Below are 22,218 nucleotides of genomic sequence, written 5' to 3'. Positions count from 1 at the left end.
ACCAAGGTGAATGGGACAGTGCCAGGGGAAGGAGCCAAATCTCTCCCCAAATTTCTCTCTTCCGGACTGCCTTGAGTTGTTTATCTTCCTCGGATGGTCCCCAAATCCCGCTCCTTCCTTAAAATTCAAGCAGCCCCATGCTCGCCTCCCTCCATAATTGACTTTGGATGGACTCTACTTCCTGGACTCTAACCCCCTCCACGCTCTCCAGAGGTCCATGAAAAGTTGATGTGTAACCATGCATATAACAACAGCAAGACAAACCCACACATCAGAGCAAACTTCTAGATTTTTTTATTATGCATTTGACAGTTAGTATTTTCTGAGTGTTAGCACAACGAATGAATTTCTCTCCAAGATACCTTCTTGCCACAGAGCCAAACAGTGCATATGCGTTTTAAAAGTGTGATTAAAGCTCTAAGGAATAGGAGTTTGGATTCAGAACACAATTTAAAATCTATATATATATATATATATACAGTGGCTTTACTTTTAACAGATCCACACAAAGGAATTGAAGTAAAGAACAGTCTCACAATAAATAATCGCTTCTCTAAACTATACACAGTCGTAGCAAACCAGTCCCTTCTGTTTCCTCATGATAGATACTGACTTTTATACCTATAATAACTTATGAAACACTCATGGAGAACTTAACATTCGGTCAAGGCCAACGCTCTGTCACCCACCACCTTCAATTTCTCTACATGGCGACCTGGGCTTGCGTCGAACTCGGGTTCTCATCTCTCTGCCCGGCTGGGGGCCGGGGGCGGAGGGGGGAAGGGGTGGGGGGAGGGGGCCCGTCCCCATCGGTGGGTGACGTCGCCGCCGTATCGCTTTGTCAGCTACGCACGGTAATCCTGGGCCGGCCGTAAAAGCACAGCTGAAACAGATCGTGAACTGCTGGGCATTACCACCCCCCGTGGTTGCCAATTATATAGATAAATAGGAATTTACATAATTTACAAAGAGTTCTGCATTTGTGGCTTATTTTGAAGCCATTCCCCAAAGGTCCACATTTATTCCTGAAAGCAAATATTCGCCCCAAGAGCCCGGAGCTGCAGCTGGGCCGCCTTTGCGGTTCTCTCTGGGAACAAGGCCCGCGGCGGCCGGGCCGGACTCTCCGCAAAGGGCACAGAAAGCCAGGCCCTGATGGAGGACAGACTCTCAGCCGCCTGCCCCGGGCTCAAAGCCCCCAGATACTCACTTACTCCTTTCCTGGTCACAGACATCACAAACAGCAGCCTTTTTTCTCTTTTTCTCTCTTTTTCAAGATACATTGTTGTAGTGGGTACCACGCACAGCTGAAAATTTCTGTCTACATCCGGATCAGCTTCAAAGTCCTCAACTCCCATACAGCTGCGACCCGCATCCAAAATCGACACCCAGCGCCCTCCTAGCTCCCACACGTGCCCGCTCCGTGTCGGGACAGGAATGTCACATGCTGCCACCACCTGCGGCATCCAGTACAAGGGGACACGCGTTCACCTCCGCAGAGTCAGCTTAGAGCCCACGTGTTCTCCAGGAGAAGGCGAAAGCCAGCAAGTGGCTTTCCGACGTGCCCTACCACTCCAAAAACGGTTTCCTGCACGAAACCCGAGCCGTGGGCGTCAGGCTCTGGCGCACATCTGGGATCGTTTTACCCATTCGAGAAAGCGGGTCCTTTGGACAGGGGCATTCTTGGGGTAGGGGTGTATTGTTAAGTGAGGACCCTCTGGGCGGGTTTTTCTCCCCCCAGGCAAAACTCATTCCTTGTCCTCTGAGAGGTGGGAATGTGAAGCAGGAAGGAGCAGGGACTGAGGGTCCCTGAAGCGGGGTGCCACAGGCCTGCTTTGGCAGGGTCTCCTGACACCGCAGAGCCTCAGGCAAAATGCGGGAGGGGGGTGCGTGGGGGGCTGCTGGGCAAGCATTTGATGCCAGAGACCTAAGGCCTGCTCGCCTGTCTGTCCTTGACTTCAGCCTACCTTGGAGAGAGGGGTGACAGAGAGAAGAGGTATGTGATGCAGCGGAGTTCTTACTGCCTGAAAAAGGTGACTTCTGCCCGCTCCCTCTCTAGCCCCGTTCCCTGCTTTGAACTGAACCTTCTTGCCCTGCGCATCCTGCCAATTTCAGAGCTTGCACCGGCCCGGGAAGGTGTGAATAAATCACACCAGCGGACGTGGCTGCTGGGAGCTGCCCCACAGCCTGGTCACATCTTCGATTATCACAAGCTCAGGACGGTGGCAGGTTTGCACTCTGAGTATGTGAATCTGGAAATTACTAACTTGAGTCTTGCAAGAAAGTAGGGACCGTGGCTTTTAAGAAAAGACTTTTCTTCCCGAGTAAAGCTTCCTACAGGAGCTTTACATGAACCGTAAAGGCCTGGAAGAACCACCTTTCCAGGCCCCAGGGGGGCACCTGCGCTACCTTCCTCATCTTCTGGGCCTTCAACAGAACAGGAACGGCGGCAACAGCAAAACCAACCTCACACTTTTTTCGTGCAGGGCTCTCTTGCTTTCCTTGAACATACCCAGCACATTCCTACCATAGGACCTTTGCACTTACTGTTCTCCCTGTCTGAAAGCTCTTCCCCTTCCTCATCCCCCTGGCTCACCCCTTGACTTCCTGCAGGTCTCTAAGCCAATGTCACCTGCTTGGGGAGACCACCCTGTCTCCACCCAATCCCAAACTGCAACCACCCCCAGCACTTCCCATCCCAACCCTGCCTTCCTATTCTCCTTCACACATCTCACTATTATTTCATGTACAGTGGTCCCCTCTTATCCGGGATTTAAGTTACCCACAGTCAGCCACGGCCTGAAGGCAGATGTCCCTGATTCTGACACAGTGTCAGAAGGTCCCTAGTAGCCTTGCACTGCATCCCAGGCCTGCGTATCCAGCTCACTCATCTCTTCACACAGCATCTTAACACGTCACCTCCTCATAAGGAGGGGGCAAGTACAGCCCAAGAGATTTTGAGAGAGACAGAGAGACCACATTCACGTAACTTTTATTACAGGAGACTGTTATGCTTTCTCTAGTCTATTATGGGTTATTGTTGTCACTCTCTTCTGTGCCTAATTTATAAATCAAACTTTCCCAGACGTGTGTACCTGGAGGAAAAAACATAGTACACACAAGGCTCGGTGGTGTCCGTGGTTCCAGGCGTCCAGTGAGGGCCTGGGAACGCAACCCCCTGGATAAGAGGGGAGACTGTGTCTGTTTGCTGCCTGCTTCCCCACGATTTAAGTTCCACAGAGACAGACCCTTTGCCTCGCTCCCTGCAGTCCCCCACTTCTAGAACAGTGCCCAGCGCGTCACAGGTGCACGACGTATCTTTGCTGAATGAATGCATGAGTGGATGAATAAATGATGCAAAGGATGGATGATTTTAATCACATCCCGCCCTCGCTGAGAGGAGTGTGGGTTTGGGGCGAGAAGAGAGAAAAAGGAAAAAAGACGGAAAAGGCAAGGCAGGGACCAGCTGGGGCCTGGCTCGCACTCTCCTGGGGCCTCTCTCTGCCGCCTCGCCCGCCCCCTCCTCTCCGTTTGTATTAGGGATGCTGATGGATCTCTCTGGATGCCTAGAAGCCACTGCCACCAATCTGGAAAGCCTCCTGTATACTGAGCATGGTTTAATCTTCCCTTGATCAGTGCCTGTAGGAACCCAAGCCACCCGCAGGCTATTATTATGGACATAAATTACCATCCCATTGCAGATGTGTAGGCGAGCCATTAATAACAATTTCTGATTGATAGAATGACAAATAAACCCAGTGTGGCTGCAGGAAACCCTCAGAATCTCTCATACAAAAAAGACAAGCAGGTTAAAAAAAAAAAGAAAACCAGTGGGGGGACATGGGGGGCATGCTGTCAAGCCAAGCTGCTATAATTCACCTCTGTCCAGAATCAGCTACTGAAAAAATGATTTTTTTTTTTTTGGTAATGACCACATGTTGCTTCCGGAAAAAGTGACACCTTGTCCCAGGTAGATGAGCCAGGGGTGTCGGGGTGGGGAGAGGGTCGTCTCCGAGCAGCAGTGGCCAGCTAGCTGTGTCTGGGCCCAGCGAAATCCAGAGCCAGCTGTCACTGCTCTGAAGCTCCAGGGGATGCAAGGGGTCAACTCCGATGACAGAGAGCGGCTGGACGGGGGGCAGGGCAAGAACAGTGACGGTCCCCAGCTTCCGCCTGCTCTGTCCCCAGAGACAATCTACCAAAGGCCCGGTCCCCTGTGGATGCAGCACTCCGTGCGTGCTGGGGCTCCCACCAGCTGTCCTCTCGACCACAAGCCACCCTCACATCCTCCATGTCCCCAAGGGTGTGACGCCTGAGAAAGCACTTTCACCTCCTTGGGCGCAGGCCTCCGTTGGCACCGTTGGCTGGCTCTTCCTCTTTGTCGGGATTTTTTGCTGTCCTTGAATTCCTGTGGGGAGAGAGCTTATTTAATGACTCAACCTGCATTTCCCTGTGGCTGGTTTTTCAGGGTCAAATTAGGACTTTCTCTTCCTCACCAGTGGGCACATTAGTGCATTCCTCAGGGACCGCATCTTAGGCACGGTTTCCTAAGGTTGAGCACACGGTGGGTGGATTTCTACCAAAGCACAATGTCGACTCGCTCCTCAGTTATTCATCGGATGTTACAAAACCAAGAAGAAAATGAGGTTAGCACTGGGGTTTCCGACAGAGAATCCTGGGTCCCTGACCAGTAGGGCACCTGCCCACTGAGCGAATGCCAATGTGAACGGCCAGCTGGGGTCAAACCTGGGGTCTGCTCATTTATTCAGGTCCACACAGACTCACAAACTTCTCTTTAGCAGCCAGAGTAGGCTACAGGGTCTCAAACTCAAGGGCCCCTGGGGTCCTCAAAGTAAGGTGAGGGGTAATGCAGGTGAATGCATGCAGCATGGCTCCCCTGACGTGAGGGGCCCCCACGCGGTTCCAGCCTCTGCCGGCCAGGAGGGGATGTGGAGGCCCCGTGGGACCAGATGGTCCCATTTGCTGTTTTTGGAGAAGCTAAAAATACACATTTGGCAGGGGTGGGTAATTCTTCAATTTTTAAATGTTGGCAACTTATGCAGATTTTGGCAAAGTGCTGGGCAGTCCAGAACTGTGTCTGGAGACCAGACGCGGCCGCAGCCACGTTGCGGGTTCTGTTCCGAAAGGCAGCAAGGGGGCTGGATCCCCCCTCCTGGAGCCGAGGCGGCACACGTGCTCCCCAGAGCCAAGCCCTTCCCGCGCCCCGCCGTGCCCCCCGACCTCGCCGCGCCCCCACCCTCGCCGCCCCGCCCCGCCCCGCCCCGCGCCCCCCTGCCCGGCGCCACGCCCCGCCCCACACCCGGCATCACACCCCACGCCCACGCAACAGACTCTTCTGGCCTCATCTACGCCCCCGGGAGCTCCAGCTCCGCGGGGATGATTGCGACAGGGTCGTCCTACCTGCTGACAGCCAGGGTGCGGGCGCAGAAGTGCAAGCAGGCGCGGTCCTGGCTCTGCACACAAGCGCAGCGCAGGGTCCACTTGGAGGGCTGCGGACTCTGCGGGAAGGGCCCTGCGGACCTCCTGCCCCGGAGGCTTCCTCTGTAGTTGGACAGTCCATAGGGCACGGTCCGTCTGCAAAGGACAGAGCAGCGTCAGGGCTGCGTGTGGATAAGCACGCCCGGCCTCCCCACTCAGGGGGCAGCCTCGTGGGGCTGGCCGCGGCCGGGAGACCGTGGACACGGCAAGAGTGATGGGGTGCAGCGACACCTCCAGATCCGGTGTCCACGTGCTCCCCCACGCTGTGGGTCTTAGGAAGCCTCTGCAGGCAGTCTTTACCCCTGCTTTCCCCAAGCCCCCCAAAAGTGCCCTGGGGCCGAGGGGACAGAGAGCTGGGGAGCCCTGGGGGAGGAAAGGTCGGCACTCTCCTGGGCCCACCCTCTCACACTTTCAGTGCGCCCCCAGTCGGGAGCCCTTCGAGGGCAGTTCTGGATTATCCTCCCGTACCCGAGCCCGGCACAAGGACATTCTGGTGGACGCACAGGCTGGTGCCCAGCGCTTGGGGCTGGTCCTCCCTACCCGTAAGAGGCCTGCCCAGCCCCCCAACCGAGGCCAGCCAGCCTCGCCCTGCAGGCCGGATGCCCAGTGTCTTCTGTGCGCACGTTTCCTCGCCGTCTGCACTAACGGGAATACACAAATGTAATTACAGACGCATCCTGGCCCCAACACTGCGTCCTCCAAGACACAAACATCAAGAGAACCCCGGCGCCCCGTAAGACACAGCCAAGGACAGAACTGGCCTTGGGAAAAAGCTTATTTAAAAAGTCTTATTAAAAAGTCTGAAGCTGTTTACCAATCTCATTTATGGTTGGAGCTGGGAGAAGGGTGATGGTGTCATTTGGAACAATTAACATTTGTCTGTTTCTTATGCTCATGTGCATCCAAACCATCATTTTCAAGAGAAGAAAGAAGACTACCAGGCAGCAGTGTGGTGGAGAAAGTTAAAAGCATATGCTTAAATCATTAGCACTATTGAACAGGACTGGGGACAAATTGCTAATGACCAGAGAAAACTTCCGTGGCCAAAAGTTACTGTGCCAACAGGGCCTGGTTTTCCAAGATGAACCACCTTGGTTTCTGTGAGCCCATGGAGTATCATCAATCATCCACCTCAAAGGGGCGTTCTGACATCCTCTCTGCATTTCCAAAATAAAACCAAATTGGATTTACTTTAATTTGAAACATACACCATGGAGCATTGCAGGGTGGTGGGGGCAGAGTGGGGGGGGTGGCAACCCTCCGCGGACTGATGCTCCGAACCAACTTTCCCCTGCTAGGTTGGAGGCCAAAGCGAAGGGGCGCTGCCACCCCGTTCCCTTTCTTGTGTTCTGCATTGTGGTGGGTTCCTTCCCCATCAGTAAGAGGTGGGTTTCTCCTGCTCTCGAGGAAGACCCAGAGTTGAGCAGTCTGTGCCCCCAAAATGGAGAAAGCAAGCAGGGTCCAGTCCTGGTCTGAGCTGAACCAGTGTGCTAAAACCCCATTTCTTCTCAGGAACGGGGCTGGGGGACACGGGGACAGAACAAATACAGAGCCTGTTGTAAGCCAGGATTTGGCTAACGGTGTATTTTTCCAGTAAGAGAGCCGCATTAGATCTCAAAGTGTCGACATTAAACCCAGTCCCTATTTCTTGGTGAAAATTACACACAGGAATAACCATGCTCCCATTTTTCCATCAACAGCAAGACCTGCAATTTTGAAATTGCTCTCAGGTGATTGTGCATTTGCGTGTGCAGAGCCAGTCGACTTCAGTGAAAACACTCCAGAGTGTTTTAAGTAAGGAAATAAGGCAAGAGGCAAGGAGGTATTTGTTAATGGAGAAACGTGAAGGCTTTCTCAGCAGCCAAATGCGAAGAGCTCATATGCAAATGAGCCCTTGCAATTTTCAGAGAGTGTTTACAGAGACACAGCCCCATCCTCTTCCCCACAGGCAGGATGAGAAACCCCTGCTCTAAGCCCTGGGGGTCCAAGCGTGCTCTTAGGGGGCTGACCTCCCGGAGGGAGTGGGGGAGGACGGAAGCTGAGCAACTGGAGGGTTTAGGTGGCCCAGACCACAGAAGAGTCGAGCTCTAACAAGGCTCCAATTCCAATGGAAGCCCACTACCTACGGATCGACAGTTTGGGGGTTTTAAGTCAATCTGATAAGCTCTTAAATAAGACAGTTCTATCCTTCTACCTGAACAAATATGACTTCAAAACACCTTGGAAGTCCAGGCTTGAATTTAGAATCCTGGAGCTCCTTGGAGTTCGGTGTTGGAATGTGGCCGCCCAAGGAGGTTCAGCACCCTCTCTTCCATCCCACTCTGCCCTACACCAAGGGGGCCTCATCCACCCCTTGGCCACCCTGTGGACTTTGGGAGATGTGCCTGGAGCCCTGTTCTGTCCCTTGGTGTCAGGCTCTGGGAGACACCTACCTGCACAGGCCCCGGGAGTGGGCTCGGGGACATTTGGGTAAAGGACTCCAGGATCCTGAACACCGGGAACTCAGTCTAGAAGGGATACACTTTTAGTGCAACAGAGTGGGAGACATGGCCAGAGGAGGGTCAGAGGCAGCCCTCGAACCCACGGGGCCCAGGCCAGGGGACTTCATTGTCTAGATTTAAATATGGATCACCAGCTCAAGAGTAGAAGGCTGGTCTTCATCTTTTGTACCTGCCATGGACCCAGCACGAGATTGAGCAAAGGAAGGCTGTTGACTGAGGAACTGGTAGTAATTGTGAGATAATCTGGTCTGGTAAGACTGGATTCTTTCCAACCTGAGAAGTTCAATAACCACAAAATTCATTACAAAGAATCTCCAACATCTGCCAAGCATCCCATACATATGTATGTATGTATATGTCTCTAGCATTATTCTAAGTGTGATGGGGAGATTGGAAGGTCTTCAGGAGTTCATGTACTACTGGGGTATGAAACCAGGTAAAGGAAACATTACAAGCCAATATATACAGGTATGTGCAAAGTGCAGAGAGCACAGAGAAAGGTTGCCGGTGGTTCCATTATTAGGTTGTAAAGCCCTTACATGATCACTCCACACTCTGGACAGCTTCCTGATCTAGGAAAGGGCTGTTGGCCAGACAGACTGCATGTAAAATAGTTAGCAAAGGGCTAGCAATAAATTAATGATAGCTCTCACTGTTGCTTATTTGGTCTGGGAATTTAAGAGAGTTGTTAACAGGCAGAAAAATGCCACCTACCCGGCCTGCATTTGAGATGCATGACCAAGAAATAAAGGAGTCAGAGTACCATGCTCTGCTGAATTTCCTTCTGGCTGTTCTGTCTGCACGGCCCATCTAAGAAGCACTTGCTTCATTTGTCTTGGTGCCCTTTCTCATGTGTTAATGTTTCCCCAACAGTGGAACAATGAAAACGAAGTCAAATCGGCTGAGAACCTTTGACCAGCACGCTCTCCGACCAACTGGTGTAGCTACTGTTGAATAGTAGGGCTTGGAGAATGCGATTCTTGGTAAAAAGTAGGCAGCTCTTGCATCTGTTCATGTTTCAGTTATAACACAGAGCTCCATACAAAAGAGAAGCAGATGAGAAGATCAATCCAAATGCTCTTAGACAAAACAAAACAGCCTTCCAGCATACCTACATATGCGACGTCTAGCGTTGTGTGTCTCTGTGTAATAAATTGTCCCTCAACCTACATACATTCATTATTGATCAGAGATGGAGATGCCAGAGTCTTATTTATCACAGTGTTCCTTATTTACCACTTTTCCCAAATGTCATATATAAATGTTATTAAATATTAAACTTCCAGATTCCCCATATTCATTCTTCATCTGCATATCACACTGAAAGCACTTGATTTCTCTCTGCAAGAAGTTTTTAAATAAGGAAAGTTGGCTTTTTTTTAAAGATTTTGTTTTTAAGTTCAGTGTTGCCTGTTCATAAATGAATTAATTACCCCATCTTCCTGATCAGGAAACTGGCTTCTATACCTGAAGTTTAAAGGAGAGATACAGGGCGCCTGGGTGGCTCAGATGGTTAAGCGTCTGCCTTCGGCTCAGGTCATGATCCCGGGGCTCTGGGATCGAGTCCCGCATCGGGCTCCCTGCTAGGCGGGGAGCCTGCTTCTCTCCCTCTGCCTCTGCCTCTCTCTCTCTGACTTTCATGAATAAAAAAAAAAAAAAAAATTAAAGGAGAGATACAGACATTCACCAAGGCCAGCCAGAAGCAGCAAAAGGAGCCTCACTGGTCAAATTTTCATTCCTCCGGAGAGTTTATCAAACTGTCATTGAAAACCCAGTTTTTATCCCCCCACCCCCACCCCATTGAGAGGCATGCAGTAAATCTCTGCCGAGTGCTTTTCGATGTGCAGGCACTGGATGTTCTGGGGGAACATCCATGAACAAGACAGATAAGTGGGCCTCCACACACACAGTTTTAAGCTCCTACAGGGGTTAGCAAATTAGCATTTTATGGGTTTCATCCAATCAACAGAGGGTTGTTTTTTTTTTAATTTGAAAATTTCACATGAATATCCCAACTTGCAGCTTCTCCTGAGTAAATGGGAGCTACGCTCACACCAACCCGGCTCTCCAACATGGCAACGACAGTCTGGAGCTGAGTGCCAAAGTCAGACACGGGGCATGAATGCTCCATTTTGCCCCCGCCCCTGTCGCTCCCCATGCGTCTACACCTTTCCTTCTCTGCTCCCTTTTGTCACGCACCTGGCCCTCGTGGGGCATCTGCGTTTACCCCTCGGGCTGGGGTGCCGTCCCACAGAGTAGAGCCAGACGGGTCACACGGCGGAGTGACAAAATCAGTGCTTAATACTATGTTTACATGTAGTTGCCAACATACAGTTGTTCGCAACTTAAAAAGCCCACGTTCGGGCTGAGCGCCCCGCAACAAATAGATGGTTTTCACTTCAGCTGGAATGTGGACTTGACGACCTACTTCCTTTGTTCACACTCCTCCTTCTGAAACGGGAAAAGCAAAGGCAGTATGGCCCGAGGGCCCAGGGGCCGTCTGGTACAGAAGGCGGGACTCTGCTGACTGACCCCGCGTCGGAGGGGGACATAAAGGACCATCCCACTGCCGGGCAGGCACCAGCGGCCATCAGCTCCCCTGAGAAACAACTTCTCAGGCCCAGCACGCTCTCTGGCGACAGCTCCATTTCAGACTTTATTAAATCCCCTCTGCGGTAGGCATCGCTGACCCGCTCTCCCAAGCGGAGGAACATCCTCTTGGGCGAGGAAGAAAGTGGGGTTCACCTTCATTCACTGCCTCTGTCCCCTTAACCGGAAAGAAGGGTCAGGCAAGAGCTCTGTTCTGACGAGGAGGAGGGGTCTCTCACTACAGGACTCACTTCCACAAGCACCCAGTGCACCTGCTAAGCACAAAGGCGAGGAGGCAGAAGGCACCAGCTTAGAGACGGGAGCACCCTGCTCAAAGGACCTGAAAGCCCGGAATTCTCTAGAGCCCAAGGCCAACGTTGGTTGCTTTTGTCTCCCCGAATCCAAGCGCTTCTCTTTCCTCCGGGAATGATCCCTCCCCTCCATCAATGTGCCTCACCTGCCCCTGTCTAAGGGGCAAGTGACCCCCGTTGGGCAAGTGAGACCCTGTCTCTCCCAAGATGCCTGAGTGAGGCAGCTCAACATCTGGAAATACTCTGGAGCTGCTCTTTGCCCAGTGGCCCCACCCTGCCTTGTCCATCTGTCTTGCCCCTGGGCCCCCAGTCCCCAAATCTCTCCCGCTGCTGGAGCTGCTTCTTCCCCTCAGTCCGCGTCCTCCCCATAAACAGCTCTGACGCCATGTTAGCTAGACTAGGTTTTCTGTGGCTTGTGACCAGTGACGGTTAGCTGCTCCAGAACTCACTTTCATGAGACCGAAGTGACCGTGATCTCGTGGATTTAATAGGAAGACCCAGAGCGTCTCCAGCCGCTGGGGACAAGTGGAGATTTTCTTCATTGCAACAAAACACAAAAGGGTGGGTTCAGAATCAGGACAAAACCCAGCAAACGAAGCTGGCTGGAGTCCTTTCTTCCCAGGTGTGCCCCCTGTGAAATGTTTGCTTTGGATCATACTGTCCTTTGGGCAGGTGAAAGCAAGCACACCACACACTCCCCTCCGTTTCAAGATGCTCAGAGCCCAGCCCCAGACTCGGCTGACCACCCCGGAAGTCTTACCCTCCCGTGAACTATCTCTTGTCCACTCATCAAATGCTTGTGCAAGTCTGCCGTGGGCCAGGCCTCGTGCCAGACAACCCACAGGGGGCCCTTGCAGCCTCCAGGAAAGAAAACAGGCCAGGAAATACAGCTCCGCAGTGACCTTGTTATACAAGCGGAAAATACACACATGCTTTCTGGTTCTAAGGACGACTCCACAAACCCTATGCTCACAAACAATGTAAAATGAACTGGCAATTTGTAGCTTTGCTTCCACTGCAGAAAATCCTTGTGTCCTAAAGTTGGAAGACCCCAAGGCAGAGATTGCTCACCCCACCACCCGCCCACGTGGGAAGTCCTCCTCCCGCAGCCCCCCAAAATAGCCAAAGATCCTATAGTATTTGGAAACATCAAAAGTGAGCAATGGGCTGTGTGTTGGTGGTTAACTTTTTTTTTTTTTAGGACACTCCCCTACCAAAGAGAAAAAAATATACAAAAGTTTGATTTATCCAGGACTTGGCTATTTGGGAATATTACCAGAATCACAGGCACGTTCAGAGTCTGTTGAGCACTGACACCCACCAGTCCGAGCCAATAATGAGGGTCGATTCTGCATCTCTCCTGCAAGTGTGGCTTGCTTCTTGTGCCGTGGGGTCGGCAACCCTGGACCTTTCCCACCAGAACCACCGATCCTTTCTGCTTTGTTCACTTCTGTACCCAGGGCAGCTGACGTGGTGCCTGGCTCAGAGTGCTGCTCAGGAACCGCTCAGCATCTCAGCAATAAATACATGTTGAATGAATGAGGGAAGGAAGGAGTGATGTCTGAGTTTAGCCATTACTTCTGGCCCACGCCCCATCTCCCATATGCATTGATTCTTGGCTGCTTTCTTGCGGTTCTCCTGTTGTCCTCAACTGGCCCATCTCAGAGGATTTTTCCTGAAGAGAAGATGTCTCAAGATGGAAGGGAAAGAACTAGGAGCTCCTGGCGGCCACACCCGTGGCATGAGGGAGAAACCAGGTTGCACAAACGGCTGAGGCCCCAGAGGTGACACAAGCTTCGAGAGGTGGACCCAGGTTTCTGGTCCAGGTGGAAGACTAGCTCAGTGACAGTCCCCGGGGAGCACCTGCCCCCTGGGCCTGAGAGAGGAAAGGGCCGGCTGGGTCTCTGGAAATGTTGTCCAGCTCCACATTCCACCTGGACATTCTCAAACGCCCGCGTCCCCGGGCCTCCAAACCACACGGCTGCTGGAGCGGGCGCGACCCTTCACTCCAGCAATAAGACCACAGCGAAATGCGGGGTCACTGCCCCCCAAGCCAAGAGGCCCCGGGGCTCACCATCTGTACCTGCAACACTTTGGCCTATAGTGTTGTGTCCTATCACCGTATAAACAAGCTTACAGATGACACCAAAGCCACAGACTTTTTCGCGCCACCAGCTCCCTCCTGAACACAGGCACACGCCCACCCAAGGGGGTTTGGAGGCGCGAGGGGTCAAAGGAAAGAGGAACAGAAAACTGCTCCATGCTTGTGTTGTGGTGTAAGATCACCCAGAGTTACAGCTCAAAAAAAGAAGTTGGGGAAACAGACTCCAACACTATGTGGGGAGTGAAACCGACTACGGAATCCTACAGATTAGCTGGTTTCCCCTCCATCTGGTGCAGCCCCAGTGCGTGCACGGGAAAAAGGCTACAGTTTCTCTCCCCAGCCCTCCAGTGACCCTAACGGATTCCAGGTCGAATGTAGTCAATTCCACGTCTGTCTGGCACGGCCTCATTAGAAGTTTATGCAAAGCTGCAGACAGATGTGGCTCAAAATAGTTCCCAGCAGTGGAAAGAGTGACCATAAAATAAGGAGCAGGTACTTTTTTTAAGGATGGGGGGCAGGGGGATTTGCAGAGGGATAAAAAAAGAAAATACAGACACCATCCTGCATCCCCTAAATAATCCACAGTAAGCAAGAGAAGACACTCTTGCTAATTGTCAGGAGATTTCACCATAAGGATGAAAAATGCTACCGAACAAAGACACACTCACCAGGGCGACTCTAACAAAGCCTCCTTCTCCTCTGAATCTAGCTGTTTGCGTCCTTGGGTCGGGTCCTTGTGGTAGCTCTGAGGCACTGATCACCCACCTCAAAGCAGGAATACTCGAAGCCCTGTCGAGATATAGGCTTTACCCCCGCAAGAGACCCCGATGTTGGGATCTGGGCGAGGGGAGGGAGGCAAGGCGGGCACGCACAGTGTGGGATCCTGCCTTTATTACAGATGTTGACGTTTCGCTGATGATGAATTTTCTGCTTTAATTTAAAAAAAAAATTGCATTAACATTCATTTATCTTGACGACAGACTCTTGGGCAGATCCCAAAGACGGTACCTGGGGGAGTGTGTTACCGGCCTCACCCCAGCCTCAACCCTGCAAAGAAACCCATGGAAAACAGTCTGGGAAAGGTACATACACCTCTGCTTTCTCGCTGACCTGCTTCTGACTTTGGGCAGAACTTCCACGCTCCCCAAGTCATAGGTGGAACTGTCCCCACTCTGGGCCATTCATGCCACTGTCACGTTGGCCTCCATGCCTCCTGTGGACTCCTGAAATGAACCTGTTTCATTCTTTAAGTTACAGGGGCCAGGCCACAGGGCTCCCTGGCCACCCTGTTCTAGAGTTACTGTGTCTCGAGGCATCCTGCTCAAGTCGGCCCTGAGCAGGCTGTCAAAGAAGAGAAGGTCTGTGCCTCCCGGCCTTCAGACACGTTCTCCAAAAGCTCTGGGGCACCCCCAGCCTCCGAGCTGGCGCAGCTGAGAAGGGCAACTGGATACCCCGTCTTGCCGTCCGTCCATTCGAGCAACACTTGCTGGAACGCGGGAGTTTCGACGCACCCCAAACTGTGTCCCGACAAGCAGCTCTTCCTTCGCGGTCAGATGGGTTCCTATCCCAAGCAGGGGAAAGTATGTGCATGTCCCGTTTGAAGGAACGGTTTCCATCAGAAACATGACACAGAATGAGAGCAGGTTGCCTCTCAGGCCGGAGGCCGAGCAGCGCTTCTGCAGGCCGCCTGGAGGTACACAAAGTGCGTGGAGGTGCTGCGGGTCCCCGGGGGCCGGGGCGCTGGAGCAGAGAGCGGGCCAGGCTCCAGCACAGCCGCGGGGCCTCCTGGAGGAAAACGCTGTTTGCTCCCAGCTTCCTTTGTTTTAAATTTTTGCAGGCATAAACCACACCAGAGATGTCAGAGCCTTTCACCTGCCTTCAGATTTAAGGCCAAGTTCCCAGCTGTGAGGTCCCTTTCATCTAGCAGAAACCCAAATTCTCCCCCCAAGGTCACACCGGGTCAAGCCCTTCGTTCCAAGCCTTCTTGCTACAAAGCAAAGTGTCCCTCGCGGCAAGTCACTCTCTCTCATCGTGGGGACCGGCTGCGTTTCGGCCCGCCCCGTCTTGGCTCCTGCACACCCCTGGCCTCCTCACCCCCACCCCAGGGCACAGAAGGGGCTCTCGGTCCCCGTGACCCCTACAGTGGGGTCGCCTGGTGTGTGCCGCCCTCTCCAACAAACTGAAATTTAGCCCCAAGGCCCTCGACTTTTAAAGACCTATCTTGCCATGAAGTGTCTTCGGAGATATGCTACCTGAACTCAAAACCGGGATCTAAACATTTACCAGATTTCGAAGGACACAGAAATGGTTACGCGGGGAGACAAACTCACAAAAGTCGAGCAAAAGAGTCATCGGTCAGAACCCCTCGTCCAAACTCACATCCAGTCTGGCCAACAGCAGCTTCTCTCACGGGTCCTTCTCACAAGCGTACCGTGAATGATTTCTGCAAACCAGTGTGCAGAGTGTCTCCTCCAGGCCCCGGGGCAGGGTCCTCTGCCCACAAACCCCAAGGCTCCGTGTTCACGCGGGGGAGCACAGGAGAACGCAGACAGACCCCTCACCAGGCTGTCACCAGGAAGCACTGAACAAACAGGGTCTAAACTGATCGTTCAAATTATCCTGAAAGGCCAGACCCCCCCAGTCGCTGCCCACACCGCCCCACTAACGGAGGGAGCCCCGGGCCAGTGCCCACAGAGAACACCGAGCCCCAAACATTCCAATGATTTACCAAGGGGAGAGGTAAGCAATAGAAAACAGGAGGGGCAGAAAGGGCAGGACCAAATCTCATCAAGCCTGGACCAACCTTTGGCCCTCGTGTCCTTATCAATCTACTTATCAGCCGCAAAGGCAGCCGGGCACACCTTTACCCCCGGTCTGTACACCTTATGCCAATGGAATGCTGAAAGACCATCTACCGAGCTCGCTCAGTGCTACTCCAGGAGCCGGGGCGCGATCTGGGGTGGATGGTCCTAGGAGGTGACCTCAGCAGTCCTGGAGAAAGCACTTCCTACTCGCTGGCGCCCCCCAACCACAGAATGCGGGATGGCAGCTGCCCCCAACCACAGAATGGCGGAGATGGCGGGCAGGCCGGGCCCTGGCCCAGGGGGGTTTACACAGCCCCGAGGCCACGCAGTTATCCCAATGGCCACGTCTTTGCGATACCGAGCGTTCGTCAGACTCCATGTCCCCTCTCCCTTCTGGTGTCATCCTCACACGTCTTCGGTGAGCAGCCTGAGCAGCTGCATCTCCCGCAGCAGTGCTCCCAGTCCTGACCCATGGGTCGGGGGGAGGATCACACCCCGGGGGGGACAGCTGGCCTCCTATCAGCAGGAGACAGGGGGTTCCGGATCCATCCTCTTCACTGGAACATTCTAACATTTGGGATGCCCCTTCTTGGAAATGTGAACATGACTTTCTTGAACAACATAGGGGCAAAGATGACTCTGTGGCATTGTTGCCTTTTTGTGGCAAAATATATTAAAATACAAGTCGCAATGTTTTTTAATTACATTATTATTACTGGGGCTTGGGGGGGGTTTGTTTTGTTTTGTTTTGTTTACTCTACTTCTTTGGGGAGGAAAAGGACCCAAAACAAATGTCCTTCTTGCTGGACTGGGTCTGAGAGGCATGCTTTGAAGCAGGCAGCGTGGCAGGCAGGTGGGTCGTCTTGTGAGGTCACTGTCCCAGAGTCAGCCTGGCACTGACACCTCACCCCGGGGGCGCTGCGAGAGGGGGGTAGCACACCCGAGCCACTCAGCTTGTCAGCGAGGACCGAGCCGAGCGCCGGAGTCTGGGGCCCTCCCCCGAGTCGGTGGTGGAGATCCCAGAGTTTCCAGCACAGCTGAGACTGCAAACATCACCACCACTCTTTTCATAAATACATTCCTCTTGGTCAGCTCCCATGGCTCCGAGTTTTGTGTGGAAAACATGGTCCCCATCACAGCCTCTCCCTCATGCTGGGCTTGGAGGGATTAGCAGATGGCACGTTCTCTCTATTCTTGGGAACAGAGACGCTCCTTGCTGGGTGCCCTGCAGCTCCGTCGGTCACTTGACGGCTGGCTCACTCTCCTACCAAGTGTATGGTGGCCAGAACAGAGGGATTAATTTTATGTGTCAACTTAGCTGGGCCACCACAGCCAGATGTTTGGTCCAGTGCCAGTCTAGATGTTGCTGAGAAGGTAATTTTTTAGGTGGGATTGAGATTTAAATCAGTAGACTTTGAGTAAAGCAGATTACCCCCCACGGCGTGGGCGGGCCTTGTCTAATCAGTCAAAGGCTTTCGCGGAAAAACCTGAGGTACCTGAAGAGGAAGGAATTCTGCCTGCGGAGTCGAGGCTGCAACATCACCTGCTGTGTGCATACGTATGTGTGTGTATTTACACAGACGCGTCTGCACACACACATGCGTCCTGTGAGTTCTGTCTCTCCAGAGACCCTGATGAATACAATTGCCACTGTGACTCCTGGTTTTCGAGGACTCATGGAGAACAGCCCCAGGTGTACAAGCATGTAAGCACATGGATTACTTGTGCACGACCTCTCCCTTGTCATCTCATTCTTGGCAAACTTCTCATGATCATAAGACGGGATGTGTTTTTTCTCTGATTTGGAGTTTTGTTTTTGTTTTTGTTGGCAATGGGGGGACCACTGGGGGGAGGGGTGGGAGCTCCCTAACACGGCCAAAGAAAGTCATGAAAACCGTACTGTGCCATGGACCATCTGTGGCCTCAGCCGCCTCCACAGGCCCAGGATACATTTGGTTCCCCTTTGGGACCACAGACTTCCTGGAGTCTACAGTGGAAGTTATGGGCAACACCTCTGAAAAAACCCACATTCCCAACGTGTCTACTGGGCTGCTGGGGCCTCTGGAGAGCATCCATTTGTCCTGGAACAAGAAGCCTCGTTTCTGGGAGAAAGCGTTGCAGACCACAGCGTCTGTGAGAGTGAAGAATCTTCAGCAGCAGGACCTCACCGAAAGCCAAGCAGTGTTACTGAACGTCTAGTACACACTGGGTGCCGGCCGAGCGGGCTGAGCAAGCTCAGGTCTGGAAGAAGGAAGCATGTGGAGGGATGTGAGAGAGCCAGAGATCCTCAGCTCTTACACCCAGAAGATGCTTCGGGACTACCCGGTCTCTCGGGCTCTCACCAGCACTGACTTTGCACGTAACATGCACAAAGGGTCTCAGCAGTACCTTGTGCACCCCACTGGTAGCTTTCAGGTCCTTACACACAGCGTGAGTGACCACACTCCCAGGATGCCTGCAACCCTGCAAATGTCCTCCCGAGGCGGAGTAGGACTGTGGGGTCTATCTTCATGCAACAGGATGGGCAGTAGGAAGAAAGACACCAAGAGCTGAAAAATCACCCAAAGTCAAGCCTCTCAATGTAGGCATGCAGCTCAAGAGCCTTACAGTTCCCAGCACAGCCAGCGGCTGAGCCTGGATGCACATCACACGCTGGAGAAGTTTCCACAGACCAGGAGGGTCTGCAACAGGAGGTGGGTACGGGAATGGACAGGAACCTGGAAAGACCTCATTACTCTCCACTATTGTCCCGTTAGCTCAATTTGGCCATTTTTCATTCTTCCATTTCTCCAAAGGCCCACATTCCCTGTCCCTAGAGCCCATTTTCTCACATTGCAATCTTGTCCAAGATGTTTAAAGACAGCAAATGGACCTGTCTACGAATCTATCAAGTTTTAGAAGGAAGGAAAGAAAGGGAAGGAGAGAGGCAAGCACGGGGTGGGGGGTGGGGGGAGGTGGGGGCGGGGGGGGGGGAGAAGAAAAGAGAAAGAGCATCTGGAAAAATCTTCCTTATGAAAACTATTTTGCTTGTCTAACTTCAAAATGCTCGTCTGGCTGTTGTCATTTTTGTTGTACGCAGAACTCTCAACACTGTATTTAATCCTTCTTTCCTAGTGTTTAAAATGAATCAGGGTCAGAAAAGAGGAGAAGAGGTCAATCAAACTGTGAGGGGGGATGTCAGCAAGTTGGCTGCCCTGGAAGAAGTCAAAGGTCCATGGCTTCATACAAGACAACTCAGAATTACAAGCCAGAGCTTCAAACAGATCAGAGGGCGTTTGCGGAGCCTCCTGGGTGCATTTCAAGCAATCAATCCTCCAGCCGGTGCCAGGAGCCTGGCAACAAGCAGAGAATGGAGGTAGTCTCCAAACCCTCTCCTTCCTCCCCTCCTTCTCTCCTCTGCCCCAGGCCCCCTGTCCCTAATGTGGTTGGCTTTCCTTTCTTCTTCTATATTCACAGCACGGGACTCAATCCTGTGCTAACTGCCCTGCATCCTCGATTCTGTGAAGATACTTTGGTCAGATCATGATGCCAGGAGGGTAGGAATCAGAAAAGACAAGTGTCAGGGTGATGGGGGCTGTGAGAAGAGGTGACCTTGATCCTTGTCTGAGAAGAGAAGGCAATCAATGGCAGCCCCGGCTCGGAGCCCGTCTCCCGCCACACAGCACTTTCTTCTTCCCCACGGAGATGAGGCTGCGTCCTCCCTGCATGGGCTCACCGTGTGTACCGGAGCCTGATCAGACTCAGCCTGGCAAGCAAATCCTGCCATCTGGATCAGCTACATAACGTATGGGGCCCAGGATAAAATGCAAACGTGGAGCGTCTGGTTCAAAAAGCGTTAAGAATTTCAAGACGGCGTTAAACGGAGTGTGGGTCCTTCTGAGCCTGGAACCCTGAGCACGAGTCAAGGTGGTCTGGTCAAGCCAGCCCTGCCTGCCATCTGGCATAATGGGGCCACTTTCCAGACCTATCCCAGACGTGCTTAGGGATCCTGTCACCTGGTTTGAAAGCTACTCGGCCCTCATTCTGCAGGTGCTCACGAAACAAGGTGGGTAAGTGAGCCCATCCAAGCTGTCACCCAGTGTGCTCAGAGGTTTGAGGGTGAAGGAAGCCATGTGGGGACCTGAATCAAGGCAGCTCCAAACATAGCAGCCAAGTTGCCTTTCCCAGACAAAGGCTCCCATTCACCACCAGCTCCCCATAAGAGTCCCTAGGAGGGCACCAGCAGGAGTCCACAAGGTCCCAAGAACACACCGGGAATGGAACGTGGAGTCATCAGGTCCAAGTCCCAGATTTTAGAGCTCGGGATGGCCAAGCCCAGAAGGCATCTAACCAGGACAAGGTCAAGTCCTCTTTACAGGTGGTTAAGGTGATTAAGATGATGTGTCTGCAGAGGGAGGTTGAGATAGAGTAAGTGAATGGGGGACACTGTCACATCCTCCCCCAGCAGAGCACTCTGTACCCCATGGCCTTGGAAGAAGTTTGACTTTACAGCAAGGCCGACCCCAGGACTCCCGGTGGCGCTGGCCTCCGTCCTAAGGGGCTGCAAGGGAGGAGGAGAGGCCATCTGTGGCAGGAGGTGACAGTGGGCGGCACGGTGGGTGACGGGGCTCAGCCTGTGGCAGGACCAGTCAGCACTCCAGCCCCGGGAGGAAAGGAACCTGGTACCCGTGGAATTTCACCCTTCCTGGGAAGGTTCCACCAGGCCCTGCCAAGCCCACCCGTGCGCTCTCTGGAGAGCAGGCTGCTGTCGAGGAATTTGAAACTCCTTGGAGCCTGGCAGGGTCGGGAGGGGGCCCACTCAGCCCCTGGGGCAGGAGATAACTTTCCTCCATGGAAGAAGGACTTCTCAGGTATCTAATCCCTCTGCCAGCTCATTTCTCTCAGAGGGAGGGCTCCCCCTTCCACTGGATCAGAAACTGAGATTGGGTTTCTCCCGGGCCAGGCGCTCCGAGGGGGTGGGAGTCACAGCCCTGACCCGCAGACCAGGCCTGAGATGGCAGGAGGCCCCAGCAAGAGCCCGAGGCTGTGCCAGGGTGGGCTTGGGCGGGCTCCAGGCTGACCCGGCAGGGATGGGACGGATGAGGCCCTCTGGGAGTGAAGATGTAGGCCCGCCCTCCCAATCACTTCCCACCGCCCAGGGCTGGGCTGACTCACTCAGGAGTGTTGATCCAGATGATGTCCAGGTGGCAATAGTAGACACACTCCTTGTCCTTGTAGGTGAAGCACGTACAGCGCCTCGCACGGCGGTGCACAGGACCCCCTTTGGACTCCTGCTCCCCAAACCAACCTGGTTCCTGCTCCTGCCCAAGGCGTCTGGGACTCGGACCCTGCACTGCGGTAGTGGCCACAGTCTCCTCGATGTTTCCCTCAGATCTGGCTGCAGGGGGGGGCCCGGGCACGCCGCTTCTGCCAGCGTCCCCAGGCTGGGGGCGAGGCACCAATCCTGCAGGAGGCAGATTGAGGAGCTCCTGAGCTCCTGAGTGTGCAGATCCTCCCCCCCCCAACACACACCTACCATTCCCAAAAACCTGGGGGAAGGGGACGACCAAAGTTTCTGCAAAGTTTGCAAGCTAGTTGCACTTTCTGTAAAGTTTCCAAACTCTGCCATACATTCTGAAAAGTTTGCAAAGCTATGTGCACAGTTTCTGAAAAGATTACAAGTTATGTGCATACTTGGTGAAAAGCTTGCAAGCCATTTTCCCTTTCTGCAAAGTCTGCAAGGTATTTGCACCCGTTGAGAGCTTTGCAATCATTTTTGCACAGTTTCTGAATAGTCTGCAAACTTTTTGAAAAGTTCCCAACTTCATGAAAAATTCACCAAGTCCACCGGGCCAGCCGCATCTCTGGCTCGCCGGTGGGCTGCAACCTCCAGAGCCCCCGGGGTAGCTGGCGCTCCGCTTTGGCCCCCAGCCCACTCCCAGGCGCCTCCAGGGTTGGCGAGCCCAGGCCAGAGGTTGCTCCCCACAATGCACCCTTCCCCGCGCCCCCATCCCAGGGTCCTTTTGTGTACGCTGGCGCCGGGAGTGGCGCGCCGCCCCGCCCGCTTACCTGCGGCGGAGGTCACTGTGAGCCCGAAGATGAGCCAAAGCCCCGGCTCCATGAACCCCGATCGGGCGCCGGGGCACCGGGCCGGGAGCACGGACGCCTGTGGCCGAGAAAGGGCGCTGGGCCGGGCACGGCGGCCTCGCCCTCCAGCTGCGGGGTCCGAGGCCGGCGCTCGCTCGCTGCGTCCCGGGCCCCGGCCAGGAGTTGGCGGCGGCGGTCACACACTCGAGAGCGCGCTGCCCATCCCTGCGCAGGGCCGGCTGTGGGCTCGGGCTTTTCTGGCGCCCGCACCACCCCCTCGCCTCCCCGCCCCCCGGAGGGGCTGGGGCCGCCGCGCGGGGCCTTTGAACCCGGGGCGCGCCGGGGGTCGC

The 22,218-nt window shown here is 53.7% G+C and overlaps 1 protein-coding gene across 1 annotated transcript; it reads right to left on the bottom strand.

Moving 5' to 3' along the window:
* Positions 1 to 4,088: 4,088 nt before the first annotated feature.
* Positions 4,089 to 21,932, bottom strand: EDN3 (endothelin 3). Its single transcript, XM_035025674.1, has 4 exons — positions 21,851 to 21,932; positions 20,957 to 21,245; positions 5,416 to 5,589; positions 4,089 to 4,402 (listed from the first exon to the last, which is right to left on the bottom strand). The coding sequence occupies exons 1-4, from the start codon at positions 21,900 to 21,902 to the stop codon at positions 4,321 to 4,323; spliced, it is 597 nt and encodes a 198-aa protein (XP_034881565.1). The 5' UTR covers positions 21,903 to 21,932; the 3' UTR covers positions 4,089 to 4,320.
* Between the last annotated feature and the right edge of the window lie 286 nt (positions 21,933 to 22,218).

Source organism: Mirounga leonina, unplaced genomic scaffold, assembly GCF_011800145.1.
Source record: "Mirounga leonina isolate KUSES-001 unplaced genomic scaffold, KU_Mleo_1.0 Mir_195, whole genome shotgun sequence".
In the NCBI taxonomy this organism is placed as follows: domain Eukaryota; kingdom Metazoa; phylum Chordata; class Mammalia; order Carnivora; family Phocidae; genus Mirounga; species Mirounga leonina.
This window is presented reverse-complemented; position numbering and strand designations above follow the sequence as displayed.